The sequence below is a fragment of the Acipenser ruthenus genome, chromosome 6, assembly GCF_902713425.1.
Source record: "Acipenser ruthenus chromosome 6, fAciRut3.2 maternal haplotype, whole genome shotgun sequence".
Lineage (NCBI taxonomy): Eukaryota > Metazoa > Chordata > Actinopteri > Acipenseriformes > Acipenseridae > Acipenser > Acipenser ruthenus.
Window position 1 is genome coordinate 45,590,298 of NC_081194.1, and position 15,394 is coordinate 45,605,691.

Below are 15,394 nucleotides of genomic sequence, written 5' to 3' on the forward strand. Positions count from 1 at the left end.
GACCTGATGAAGTGGTATCAATCTCTTAAATTATTGAATGAATCCATATGAGATAGTGTCACTCTCCGGTAAGACTGTAAAGAAGTGTACATTTTGACCGAAGGAAGATTCAAACCGCTGATGGTACTAATTTGCATAATTTACTGTTGTGACGTCACTATAGCTACTAGTTTTATATTTGATTTAAAATCCTATTATCTTACAGGCAAGCCATATAAATGGAACAAAACATTCACATGTAGTTTAAAAATAAGTTAGGCTATATAGAACAGTAATCATGGTTTTATAATTTAAATTAATAAAATATATGCAATTGCTTGCAATACATACAGTAAGCTTGCATTGCAGCAGCACTTTATTGCAGCCAATTAAAAGAACTGCAGCTGACTTCGGCAAAACCAAAGCTTTATTTAACAGTCTCCGTTCCACGCAGGTTATCAGTCAGTCACATTTTACTACTACTACTACTACTACTACTACTTCTTTGTCGACCAGTGGGCTCTAGGGGGCGTGCTCTGTACCACCCCCACCACCCCTTTTTAATATTTAATTTACAGACCTTTTACCTGTTTTTTTCATTTTAAATTAGTTAAATGTCTACCTATTTAGCATCCTCTTTTATGAGGATGCTAATTTGAAATTTCTCCAGCCGTCACTTGATGTCTAGTCTAGTCTAGTTTTAATAATAATAATAATAATAATAATAATAATAATAATAATAATAATAATAAATAATAATATTTTTATAAATATATTTTTAAATCTCTTTTAAAAACACATCGTTTTACTGTAGCTTTTTAAATTGCTTTTAGTTCTGTGTGTGTTTTTTATTCTTGTAATTTTCCTGTAGTGCTGTTTTATTGTTGCTTATTTTGATTATCGTAATTTATGTATGTAAAGTGCTTTGTGATCCCCGAAAGGCGCTATATAAAATCAATAAATTATTATTATTAGTTTTAGGCATTTAAATAGGCTACTACTAGCATAGCTTGTCAAGTGCTCCCAGAGATTGGTTGTGCCTCCCATGATATAAGTCGCTTGCACAGTTTGCATTTAACTTTTTTTTGGTCGTATGGACATTTTAACCAAAAAATCCCAAACAGCAGAGGGTTTGAGGGTTTCTGCCTCCTGGATAACACAAGCTTTGGGTGGGGGGTGCTCAGTTTTCGAAATTAAATTTATTAGTGTTAGTGTTTCATACTTATTCTACCATTGCACTTCTCTTGCAATGTCTTGAACGCTAGGTATTCAGTACATATTTTACTGAAGCAATATAGTCTCTAAAGTCTCTAAAGCAGGGATGGGCAATTCCGGTCCTTACTTAATTGGACCAATTGATAATAATTGGTCCAATTAAGTAATTTAGGGTAATTTAAGTTGGAACAAAAGCCAGGAGGGACACCGGCCCTCCAGGACCGGAATTGCCCACCCCTGCTCTAAAGGTACCTTTGAGCCTTTGAACACAGCCTTCCTCTCCGGCAATAGAATGGGCTGCTTAATCACCAGTCTTGTAAGTGTAGTATGATGTACGATGTGGTTTCAAAGTTGTTTACAGAGTGTTGGCCTAGGTATTTTAACCAAACTGAGTGGCATTTAATTAGATAGGTTAAAAAATGAAAATTAACTGAAATTAATCTGATTCTAGGAATAAGTCATTTGTTGTAATTTTGCAGTTTTTGAAACATTTCAGTTTCTGAAACTGAATTGGTGACTATTTTTAATAAAAATACACAGCAAAAAAAAAAAAAAAAAAACTTGTATGAAATGTAAAACCAAGCACTCGTCTGCACCATACTGGAAACAACAGAGAACAAGTAATGCATAATTCAAGGTGAATTACAAATTAACTGTGAATCAAGTATTCTTGTACAGTATTTATTTATGATATCCCAAGGTTCGGTAGCCAAACTGTGCAGTGCAGTAATTATTTAAGGCCGAGTTCAGTGTGTTTGATAAGATTCATCTTTAAACCAATAGCAAGGAGAGAGTTATAGTAGTCCAATCTGGAGAGTACAAGAGCTTGGACCTGGAGTTGGGTGGAATAAGTAGTGAGAAAAGGACGGATTCAGTAGATGCTGAAAATGAGAGAAGGAGGGAGGGGTCAAGATTAACAACTAGGGTTTCAGGTGACCAGTTTGTTTACTAGTAGTTCCTGAGTACAATCATAATTTTTGTGATTTATAGTAAGTTAATATGTTGCATGAAGACTGTCGCCTTATTTTAACAAAATCATTTTGCAGTTTGAGAACTGACCAAACTGCATGAGGTGACATCTCTTATAACACCCTGCACACAACATATTACCTAATCCCCTGTTCTATTCCTTTAGAAGCCTGCCATTAATACAGTATTTGACTTGATGTGTGACAGGAACAAGGCCGGACGCTACCCTGGCTGTGGAGGGTGAGTTCCTGAGCTTGCCGGAGAGCTCTGGTCAGGGAGAGTTGCTGTACCCTGAGATCTGCATGGTGGAGCTGCTCCTGCTGTCAGCCAGCTCCCCAGATCTGGATGTGCTCACCCACGTCTTCCGCAGCCTGCTGGGGGTTGTCAGGCACAGTGACCACAACGCCATGCTCATCTATCAACAGGTAACTGTCAGCACAATGGCAAATCTTAACCACTTCAACTCCAGATGTAAAAAATGAAACCCCTTCCCAGGTACCAGATTTTGAAAATAATAATAATAATGTTGTCAAACCTGTAATTGCTATAAAATGTTAACATATGATAAATAAAACACAAATAAGTGTTTTTCATTAACTCTTATGTGTACTACATACCCATGTTTTTTTATTTTTTATTTATTTTTTTTGTTTGAAAAATGAAAACAAAAATGCTGCTAATACCAGTAATACTTGGTAAACAGTAATTATCAAATACAAATCAAAAAACATCAAAAACGTGTGCCATTATCGACATGCTCTATGCTATTATTGAAATGTTCAATACAACAGAACCCGGGGTTGCCTTCGCAACCACTGCACATTTTTCTTCTGTCCTTTCTTTTGTTTTCATTTTCATAGCAAACCCTGTACCTTTTTTGTGGTCTCTGCTTCCCGTGTTGGAAGGATAGTCACAAATGCGTGTACAGGGCTACTTTGCGCAGGCATTGTGATGGATCTGGCTGCCGTAGACGCCTGCTTCATTGCCTTGTACCCAGTGCTGTGTTTTTGATAGTATTTCGTCACAGCACTGCCTTACAAACCAAACACCTTCCCGTTTGCAGCTGGCTTACCTGTAAAGTAGCTGCATGCTCTTTTGTTTGTACTGTCACAAAGGTAAGTGATTAGCTTTTCGGGAACAAAAGCCAAAAAGCACTCCAATGGAGAACGCAAACTCTCAAGTTCCACGGTGGGGTGCACATCTGTGTAAACAGGTGAAAAATCAAATGATGGAGGACTGGCATCATTGTAGGGATCAGTAATAATTCTCCTGATCTTGACTTCACATCCTCTTCATCATCACCGCTGAGTTATAAGTCAGCATCACTGTCGCTGGTATCGAAATCCTCCGAACCAACTTCACTCCCGTTGCTCATTATAAAAAGACCACGTACCTTGCCATGTTTAGCTTTCGTTAAAAACTATATAAATTACAACTAAACAAGTACAACTAATAATATGAAACACTATATATATATATATATATATATATATATATATATATATATATATATATATATATATATATATACAGTACTGTTCAAAAGTTTTAGGCAGGTGTGAAAAAATGCTGTAAAGTAAGAATGCTTTCAAAAATAGACATGTTAATAGATTATATTTATCAATTAACAAAATGCAAAGTGAGTGAACAGAAGAAAAATCTAAATCAAATCCATATTTGGTGTGACCACCCTTTGCCTTCAAAACAGCATCAATTCTTCTAGGTACACTTGCATAAAGTCAGGGATTTTGTAGGCGTATAGTCAGGTGTATGATTAAACAATTATACCAAACAGGTGCTAATGATCATCAATTCAATATGTTGGTTGAAACACAATCATTAACTGAAACAGAAACAACTGTGTAGGAGGAATAAAACTGGGTGAGGAACAGCCAAACTCAGCTAACAAGGTGAGGTTGCTGAAGACAGTTTACTGTCAAAAGTCATACACCATGGCAAGACTGAGCACAGCAACAAGACACAAGGTAGTTATACTGCATCAGCAAGGTCTCTCCCAGGCAGAAATTTCAAGGCAGACAGGGGTTTCCATATGTGCTGTCCAAGCTCTTTTGAAGAAGCACAAAGAAACGGGCAACGTTGAGGACCGTAGACGCAGTGGTCGGCCAAGGAAACTTACTGCAGCAGATGAAAGACACATCATGCTTAGTTCCCTTCGCAATCGGAAGATGTCCAGCAGTGCCATCAGCTCAGAATTGGCAGAAAACAGTGGGACCCTGGTACACCCATCTACTGTCCGGAGAAGTCTGGTCAGAAGTGGCCTTCATGGAAGACTTGCGGCCAAAAAGCCATACCTCCGACGTGGAAACAAGGCCAAGCGACTCAACTATGTACGAAAACACAGGAACTGGGGTGCAGAAAAATGGCAGCAGGTGCTCTGGACTGATGAGTCAAAATTTGAAATATTTGGCTGTAGCAGAAGGCAGTTTGTTCGCCGAAGGGCTGGAGAGCGGTACACGAATGAGTGTCTGCAGGCAACAGTGAAGCATGGTGGAGGTTCCTTGCAAGTTTGGGGCTGCATTTCTGCAAATGGAGTTGGGGATTTGGTCAGAATGAATGGTCTCCTCAATGCTGAGAAGTACAGGCAGATACTTATCCATCATGCAATACCACCAGGGAGGCATCTGATTGGCCCCAAATTTATTCTGCAGCATGACAACGACCCCAAACATACAGTGAAAGTCATTAAGAACTATCTTCAGCGTAAAGAAGAACAAGGAGTCCTGGAAGTGATGGTATGGCCCCCACAGAGCCCTGATCTCAACATCATCGAGTCTGTCTGGGATTACATGAAGAGAGAGAAGCAACTGAGGCTGCCTAAATCCACAGAAGAACTGTGGTTAGTTCTCCAAGATGTTTGGGCCAACCTACCTGCCGAGTTCCTTCAAAAACTGTGTGCAAGTGTACCTAGAAGAATTGATGCTGTTTTGAAGGCAAAGGGTGGTCACACCAAATATTGATTTGATGTAGATTTTTCTTCTGTTCACTCACTTTGCATTTTGTTAATTGATAAATAGAAACTATTAACATGTCTATTTTTGAAAGCATTCTTACTTTACAGCATTTTTTCACACCTGCCTAAAACTTTTGCACAGTACTGTATATATATATATGCAATAAGAAGTGAAGTCTCTACTGAAAAACAAAAGTTCAGAATTTTCAGCCAGACTACCAGTTTAAACGGCTTACCAAAAAGTTTTCATAGAGACATTCATGGTCGCACTCTCTCGTCATTTTTCTTCAAAATGATTAATTGTTTAACTCCTGCTCATTTTTTTTCTCAATAAAATGTATCTTTATTCATTTAAAACCATGATTGTACTAGCACTGCCATAGGGAATGAAACCTCAAGCTCTAGACTGAGAAACCGCTCATAGAATATTATGGGAAACTTGACGTACGCACGGATGACATGGTACTGTAAGTAGGTTTTCATTTGATGTATGTGCATACGTCATGGTGTTGAAGTGGTTAAAACCTTTATTCTACAGAGCCAGGGTGATCAGTGACCTCAATGCCCAACCTCTCAAATCTTTGACTCGGCTTAGAAAGGGTTCATATGAGTTCATATTTTAGAACCACCACAAAATTGTCACAAATATTAGTCTGTGTTTCCATTTTTTATCAGTATTTGGCCTTTTTCTGGATAACCATCAATTAATGTTTATCGGGACTTATTTTCATACTGTTTCTCTATGATAACACCAAAATGTGCACTGTGTAGATTGGATTATTGTAACTCTCTCCTCGCTGGTCTCCCTGCTTTAGCTATTCGCCAGCTTCAGCTTATTCAAAATTCTGATGCTCAGTCTGGTATTTTCCCAACCCCGCTACTCTCATGCTACCCCTCTGCTTCGCACTCTCCACTGACTACCTATCTCTGCTCGCATCCAATTTAAGACCCTTGCTCTTGCCTATCGCTCTATTCCTCATACTGCCCCTTTCTATCTCCAATCCCTCGTGTCTCCTTATATTCCCTCTCACCCTCTCCACTCATCCTCTACTGGCCGACTTACCATGACTTTTCTTCTCTCCTTCCTCCCGTGCTCGCTCGTTCCTTCTCTTCACTCTCCTTCCTCCTGTGCTCGCTCGTTCCTTCTCTTCACTCTCCTTCCTCCCGTGCTCGCTCGTTCCTTCTCTTCTCTCCTTCCTCCCATGCTTGCTCCTTGTCATCGTTCTCCTTCCTCCCGTGCTCGCTCCTTCTCTTCGTTCTCCTTCCTCGCTTTGGATAAAAGCATCTGCTAATAATTGAATAATAACAAAAAATCGATACAAATCTAATCAATAGATACAGCGGGTGTGTGTTAAGAGTGGAAGTGATCCCTTAGGATTTTTATATTTTTATAAATTTAGCAATTATTGTTCTTGACTACTTGTCTTTTATTGCTTGTTTCTACTGTTTGTCTTTCATGCCAAATCCCCAGCGACGGAGATACAGGGCAGGTGTCAGTGCAGGGAGCACACATAGTATGTCTTGCCCTGTTTTCTTTATGTCTTGTTGAATAAACCATGTTTTTGTTTTCCCATAGGGTGCAGTGAAAACTATCCTGGGAGGATTCCAGAACATTTTGAGTCGATCAGACCCATCTTTAGCAGGTAAATACAACAAGCATTTTTTTCTGGGAGGGCGGTGGGGGGTGTTTGTCCTTGGCAAAGGGGACCACTAGGGTGTGCAACTCAACCAGCTGCACGTCATTATTCAGAGGTTGAAAATGAGTAACATGACCCCTGATCACAATATTCACAGCAGTATTTATTGATACATCTTGTGGTGGTCACAACACAGCAAACCCTTTTGTTTTAAATGTGTTCTTTGTTCAAACGGAACCAGTTCAACTTTCATATGGGGGGTTTAAAGAGCCATGGTAATTTATTTAGTTGGATTTGTTCTGATGATTTTAAAGGTTGACTGACTTTGTATAGTCTTATCCATTTATCTATAGAGCACACCTAGTGTCAATATAAATAAAAGCTTCCTTGTCTATAAAAACTGCTATAACTGAATTTTTTTTTTTTTTTTTTCACTGGTGGCGACCACAGATAACTCATAATATTGAAATGTCCAAATGGATTGAGATAATATAAATATAAGGGGTCAGGATTATTATTATTATTTATTTTATTTTATTTTTTACTGCAACCAGTATACAGTACAAAGGTACTATATGTATTGTCATTTGGAAATATAAAATTAAGGTGCTTCTTTTTATCATTAAATGGAAAGAGGTTTTTATTTGCAAGTGTCTTAACAGAAAGAGCATGGTGGGGTACAGTTGATGTAGCCATTGACAGATGCTAACCCTGTCCTTGTTTGGGTCTGTAGAGTGCCAGGGTGTGCTGGTGGAGCTGCTGGTTGCATTGGTCAGCTCACGGATCTCTTCAGAGGAACTATCCCTGCTCATTAGAATATTCCTAGAGAAGACACCTCCTACTGTAAGTATCATCATCTAGAAAATGAGAAATACAGGCCCTTACAAGGTGGTTAAAGAGGTTGCATACCGTACTTCTATTTGCTCTAAAAGTCTCAAAATGAGAAGTTTTGAAAGAAACATATTATTTTCATTTTAAAACATGGTATCGTTACACTCAGTAATGACAAACAAACTGTATCTTAGTTTTTTAAAGTTGACTACCACTGCAAATTAATAACATCTCTTAAATAAAAATCTGCACTCTTGCTGAATAAACCACCTAAGTGGAGGTAAAAGGCACTGCGACCTTGTTTTGAAGTCTCTGAAAAATGTGCTGCACCTTACAGCATGCATGGTCATTTAAGTTATTTGTTTAATTATTGCAGAGAATGTTTTATGGTAGCTGCTTGGAGCACTGCTTTGGGTTATGAGCACAGTCTGCTTACTTTGAAAAATTGTGTAAAAATATAACCGGAACAGAGCAAACAAAAGGTATCATGTTTGATAGAGTTGTGTTCCACAGCTCAAAAGGAAGTTCCTTTGTTAACTCTTTCAGCACTAAGTAACTTTGCAAAATGTTGAAATGTTACATGGTGAAATGTCAGATCTGTATACAAATGTTATCGGTCTAACTAATTTTAGAACATGTTGTAAGCTTGTTTAGAGCTTGACAGCCTCTTGTGAGAGTAGAACAATAGAGTGGGTCTTCAACTCACTTTACAAACTCCTGTACCACTTCATTGAGTCTGGCAGAAAGTGGGAGTGATCTGAATTGGTTAAAATACACACACACAAATTCTAACTCCACATACACAATGGTTGAAAGTTAGTTAGAATTAGGGTTAAAATGTTTTAAGTTTTAAGCGTTAACCAAAAACATGCTTGTCAGATATTGATGTGAGCCATCGTGTTTCTACAGCTGTAAGTAAAAAAAGTTTAAATATTTACAAAATTAAGGTATCTATCACCCTAAGTTAATTATACTAAAACTAAAAAAAGAACAGTGAAAGTGTATTTGACTTCAAAGTTTTAACATAATGAATACAAAAAAATACAGGTATGCACCTTTGCTGTCTTTCATTCTCATTCAAAGTGGCAGTGGTATACAGAAGTTAGTTTTATGAATTACTGCAATGTCTTTTTTGTTATGTTTCTGTATCCCTTTTCAGGAAATCCTACTGAATGGAGTCCTACACATCGTGGAAGCAAACATGCACATGGCCCCCCTGCAGTACCTCACCTTCCCTCTGGTTACAAACTCAATCTCTGCTACGAACACCTCCCCAACGCTGAAGCAAAGCAGCACTGTGGGGGGGAAGGCACCTGGGCTCCTTTGGAGGGGAAAGGTGCTTCCTGGCAGGAAGGAAGCAGAGGGTGAGGCGCTAAGTCATCAGCTCTCCTCCTCCTGGCATGTGGCTCCGGTGCACCTGCCCCTCGTTGGGCAGAACTGCTGGCCACACATGTCCGAGGGCTTCAGTGTTTCCTTGTGGATGAACGTGGAGAGCCCTCCAGAGGCAGAGGGCTCAGCGGAGAAAGAGAAGAAGCAGAAGAGGACCAAGCTGGTTGCTTTCCGGGACAGCAGTGTTGACAGCATAGGTAGGGCTGAGCTGTTAATCCCTTAAAAGTTGTCTGAACCAAGTAACGATAAGGTGCAATTAACAGTATGCATTAGTGAGAGGTGTGCAATATCACTAACCGGCATGGTGATATAAATACTGGATTTGACAACTGAGGCTGCCCATAACCCATTCCTCCTGCCCAGGTAACGGTTACCAATGCCCCAGTTTCCAAGAAAACGAATACTTAAGTGTTGCTTCCTGAAACGGAGAGTAAGCAGAAAACACAGTAGGGTAGTATAAAAAATAATGAAGATGTCCAATTCAAAACGTTCCACCTGCCCTAATCAGAGTTTTAGCAAAGAGCAAAGTTTAGGATGCGCTTGTCGCTGAGCCAGTTTACAAGCAGCATTGGTGTTTCAGCAGAGCAGATAGTTTAGTTTATTTTATTTTATTAGCAAGTTTCTATTATTTTCTGTTTTAATTTCAGAAACCCAGCACGTGCGCAGGCTGTCTCCCTGTACTAGAGTCCGCCTACAGAGACACTGCCAATGTTAACGGCTTTTTAGCCAAATTGCACTGTTGAATTGAAATGTATTTGTTTACGACTGTAAGTCGCCCTGGATAAGGGCGTCTTCTAAAAATAAATAATTAATAAGATAATAATAACGCTGGTTCCCTGAAATAGAAATGTAACCTTCAAGCTTGTTGCATTCACTCCAACGCAGCAGGCCTGAAAAGAAAATGGCGCTGAGCCTTATGCGTCACTTGTATTTATCCCCTGGGGGCGGAGACAACGTCTGACGCATACGGTTCTCTTAAAGGAGCAGGTTTAATAAAAGTGCTCAGGTAATTCGAGATATATGAGATTATATTCCATTAGGTAATGGTTACATTTCTATTTCAGGGAACCAGGGTTATGATAATGACATAACATTATCTTGGATCAGTAGTGAGTAACACTGGAACGAGATGTATATAAAGTCCTGGTCATATCCAAATAGAAAGCAGATTGAGATCAGAATGAGAGTCTTTCCTTGATAGCTCCCAAACAAGTGATACTAAGTAAGAGTTATTAATGGGAATAGCAAGATGTATTCCCCTTTAGAGTTATCAAGTTTGTATTTAATAGTCTGTTAAAGTGTATATTGGTACTTATTTTAATAACTATGAGTCAGCAGCTGGACCACATTTGGCAAATGGGTTGCCTATTAAAAACCATGGAGTTGAATGACAAAAGGTACCAACTGCTATTGTATATTACTGTATACTGCAGATAATATTGGAGATTGTGTGCTATTGCCATATCCTAAAGACAATCTTGATAATTGAGTTATCCCCTGGTGAAATATTAATATATTAGTACTAAAAAGAAAACAGGGTTATAAAATTAGACAAACATTTGACAAAAAACTCTTTTTGTTACAATATAAATTTACAAAGTGTTAATTTTCATTAATGGGTTCGATTTGTATAGCAACTGCATACATGGGTGTGAAGGGGAGAGAATAATAACACAAATCAGGAGTTTGGTGAAACTTGTCTCGGAGTGTGATCATGTCACACACACACACTATTTACAAATATTTACAACAACAATAACAACAATCTTCATTTGTTGTAATCCCCAGTCTGGTCGTGCCATTCTTGCTCACCAGTATGGCTGATGCTCTTTCCGCGGTTTCCCAGTCTCCAACAGTCCTCCATTTGGATCTGTGCTTTCTGAGTTCCCAGGGAAACACAACAATAATGACGTCCGCTTTCTCTGCATCACCCTCTGTGCAGCTTCCACCTCCAGCCAGGGATTCCTCGCTGTTCCACAAAGACCCCTTGTGTACCCCATGCCTCTATCAATCTGTCACAGCCAACCGCTACTCGGTTATGCTTGTAACCTAACCCGGCTTTGATATCAGCGTGACCTGAAACACCCATGTTTCCACCCTTCCCAAGATGGCCGGCACAACCGGACCCTATGCTTAAGATCGTGTGAGCAGCTCTCTTTAGTGCCTCCACCTGTTGGAAAGCCAGATTTCACTCCTTCTGTCATCCTTCATCCTGCCACAAAGGGGATGTAGTCTTAAATAACTGGATGCAATTAACAAAAAAAAGGAAAATAGGTAAATGAAGAAAATGAAGTAAAATGAAATGCAATTTAGTGAATAAGCTATAAAAAAGTAGTGACATTTAGAGAAAGGCTGATGATGGTAAAGGAAATTTAAGTGGGAAAGATTTTATGATTGATTACTATAATTTTAGTTAATTCCGAAAAGGGGGTCTGGAGAAATCATAAATAATTTGTTTACATTTGATTTTTTTTCTTTCTTTTTTCGTTTGTTTTTAGATGGAGATAAACCAACAGGTATTGACCATCATAACCCACCAAGTTCTGGAGACAAGCTGGTTGAAGACGGCTGCCTCCATATAATATCCTTGGGATCCAAAGCTCTCATACTGCAGGTCTGGGCTGATCTGAACACCGGGGCTTTCATTTTCAGGTAATAGCAGTCGCATACAGAACATTATGAATAAGGTACAGTCTAACTTCACTGTAGAGAAAGGTCACGCAATTACTGTATTCAGCATGCAAGTGTACTTTTTATTTGTTTCATTTCTTTACTGTTTCCTTTTAAATATAGTTTAAATGTTGATCAGTGTGAAGTTGTGTTGAAAGAACTACTGTATACTGTATAAAATGTCTTCATTATTCTGATACAGCAAATTGCCAAACCCTATTATAGTGAACAACCTGATATAACGAACATTTCTCCAAGTCCCAGGGGGGTTCGTTACAATGAAGTTAGACTGTATATACAACATACAACATTTTTTGATACTATCATTTGGCATCCCTGTTATTTTGTTTGAATTTGTAAATCATTTTAGTAGTACAGTTATCATTAGCATTATTATTAGTCTAATATGGGTTATTAAAACCGGACTTAAAACATTCATTACATTAATTTTAAACCATTTGTCCTGCATCTGTGTTGCCACAGCCATGTCAGAGTACATTGTTCAGTTCATTGTTAAAAAAAATCGTGGAGACATTTGTCAGAATCCATACATTCTTCTTTTTATTTATATGTATATATATATATATATATATATATATATATGTGTGTGTGTGCTCTGAGCACAGTCTTAAACTCAGGGGAGACGTTTAAGGAGGTCCGAGATGTTTTAAACTCCTGTAAGTGGTTTTGTTCGTGCACTGGGCTTGCTATATGTTCAGACAACTGTAATAATCAAAAAAAATCACACACACTCATTTAATACAAAGTTTTAACGAATCAGAGCAGTAGTAGTGCTCTTTCGGTTTATTAAATGCTTTAAAAAGTAGATTGGTTGGTTGCACAGACCACTGTAAATCCCAAGTAATAAGCAATCAATCCAGTGCCTTTACAGGTTTGACAGCATTAGTACTTCAATATAATATTACACAGGTGTGGAAAAAGTATTCAAACGTGTTACTTGAGTAAAAGTACTGTTACTTTGAAAAAAATGTAATTAAGTAAAAGTATGCTTCTAGAAAACTACTTGAGTAAAAGTACAAAAGTATCATATCTTAAAAGTACTCAAGTATCAAAAGTAGCCACCCTTAAATTCAAAACAAAAACCAGCAAACAGCTGCTGACTTGGCATGCCAACAAATACAACTCTGCATGCCACATGTGCCATAGGTTTGCCATCTCCATACTATGTCATCAAAGCGAGCAGACACTTTGCGCATGTGGCTCTGCTTTACCCAATCAGAATCCTGGCCAGTGCAAGAGTCAGTGTGCTGAAAGAACATGTAACGAGATGCTTCTGGGAAATGTGGTGGAGTAAAAAATACAATATTTTCTAAACAAACGTACTTGAGTAAAAGTAAAAGTATCCCAAAAATAAAGTACTTCAGTAAAGTACAGATCCTGAAAACAAATACTTAAGTAGTGTAACAAAGTATTTCTACTTCGGTACTTTCCTCCCTTGGTATTCCAAATATGGTTATTATATGCTTAGCCTTCAGGCTAGCCATGCAAGAAACTAGAGCACCCACAGCTACGTTCTAAAACATTCAACATATCACTCTCTTAAGACTAAAACATAATTTCCATACCTTATAGCAATGCATCCAATATAAATGAGATTTAAATCCAAATATATGCTTACCTTCCAGTGTATGGAAGGGTAGTATAGGATATATGAAAAATAAGAACTGCCATCAAAAGGCAGAGACTTCTGACTTCGACCAAACAGCAATCCGTTTTTCAGAGACCCTCAGAGCATGGACTACGTCAGCTTGCAAGATTAAGTTCAATGGTATCGAATGGGGTCTTACTCTGGGTTTATAGGATTTTCCCTCCATTGAATACATCAGGAGTCCCAATTAAATCTGATCATCAATCTGCCTTGACAGTTCTTATCTTTGAGTTAATGATATATTCTAGAAGGATCTGGTCAACTCTTTTAAAAACTAATTGGAGTTATATAAAAACATTCAAAATTAATTGGATATAACTCATTTCCAAAATATTGGAACATGATCTCATGGTTCTAATTTTCAACCCCTCCTTTCTCTAGAAGCTTAGGTGAGCCAAAGTTCACAGGATCCTTGCTACAATGCAATACAATACAAGTTTATATGTGTGTTAAAGGAGATGCTATTATATATATATATATATATATATATATATATATATATATATAACATTAACTTCTTTGTGTGATTTTATATTAACCTGGTTCTACAATATATTCCCTCTGAGCAGCATGTCATATCACCTTTTCAGATAGTTATTTTCATATACAGGTGTGTGTTAACAGGATATTGAATAGGAATTGTAGGAAGTTTTGTCATAGGCCTCTGTTATGAAGTAATTTAAGCTTTCAGTGGACGGTCCAGTTATTTTCATCTAAATTCAGGCTACTGTTAACATATTAGAATGTAATAGTATTATAGTGACTGAACTAAGTCTGACCTCTTTCTCTGTTAATACAAAATCCAGTTGAAGCAGGTTTTAAGACAACCTACCCTCTTTTCAATTTTAGTGTTTATTTAATATGAAACACTATCGTAAGCATTTTCTAATACTCTAATACTTATTTTAAAGCAAATTTTAGCTTAACTCAGTAAACCGTCCTACGCTTTATGCTCTCATCTCTTCTTGCCACGTTCTAATTGACACTAGAACCGCCGAGATTTTGGACTACATACAAACGCTGCAACTGCAAAATGTGCGGCTCCATTTTAAAACGGCTTCGATATGAAAATGAAAAACAAACGATTGGATACAACTTAATATTTTTATTTATGAACATCATACATAACATTTTCAGAGCAGAAACACCATATTTACATTGAAAATTAAACTTTATTTTTTTTCTGTACATACTGTACATAAACATGATAAACTGTAATAAAATAAACTTTGCGCAGTAAACTTCTGTGTAAACAGGTGTAGAAAGCTGTATGCACATATAAAATTATAAAACATAAATAACTAGTTATAAAAACAGCATAAAACAAAAATATAACATAACTTATGCAACGTGAAAGCGCTTTGAGTGAAACAGAGTTCAAAGGCTGTCTGTTCAGAGTTCTATTACAGCTTTCCAAGTACAATCTATGCAGAAAGCATGCCAGTGGGCGCAGCGCTGGCTGAAGGTTGAGGGGCATTTGCCAGCCGGCTTTAGTGTCTCTTATCAAAATGTTTCTGCCGTAGCTCCAGGGCTAGCTGCAAAATGATGTCCCCCTGAGTGATTGTGTTGCCTTGTACAAAAGCAAAGCGTTGATGGCCATCAGGTCCAAAACATTATAAAAATAGACACAGGCCACCTGCTAGCACCACCTTTGACAGAGTACAGCCATGCCATTTGATCCAGTATATCCACACCGTACTTCGTTGCATTGTAAAATGCAACAGTCTCTGGCTTTCATTTAGCATCAGTCCCGATGGTCACTGATCTGTGCAGAGCTTAGAATACGTCACACTCAGGGTGGCACAGTCGTTCTGCCTGAGAAATGTAGTGTAATAATAATAATACATGATGAGTAGAATCACTCAACAGGATTATAATACGTTATTTCACAATGACGTCGATTTTATCACAAAGCCCAGACTAAATTGTCGGGTATATTGTATTGATTTCAATATGCCGCATAAACTGCGGGTCTGGCGGTTGAAGAAGCAAGTGCTTATAACTTGTTCATTTTTACGATTCTGCAGCTGAAACACTGTATGGGTATTTAATTCAAATATTTAG

General features: G+C 38.0%; 1 protein-coding gene across 6 annotated transcripts in view; it reads left to right on the forward strand.

Annotated features, from left to right (window-relative positions):
* LOC117411061 (lysosomal-trafficking regulator-like) overlaps positions 1–15,394 on the forward strand; it is a 186,765-nt gene that overhangs the window by 87,706 nt on the left and 83,665 nt on the right. For all 6 annotated transcript variants that reach the window (XM_034018115.3, XM_034018116.3, XM_034018117.3 and 3 more), the window contains 5 exons: positions 2,371–2,588; positions 6,711–6,777; positions 7,505–7,614; positions 8,762–9,188; positions 11,490–11,643. In XM_034018115.3, coding sequence (XP_033874006.3) covers positions 2,371–2,588; positions 6,711–6,777; positions 7,505–7,614; positions 8,762–9,188; positions 11,490–11,643 — 976 coding nt within the window. The remainder of the gene's footprint in view (positions 1–2,370; positions 2,589–6,710; positions 6,778–7,504; positions 7,615–8,761; positions 9,189–11,489; positions 11,644–15,394) is intronic.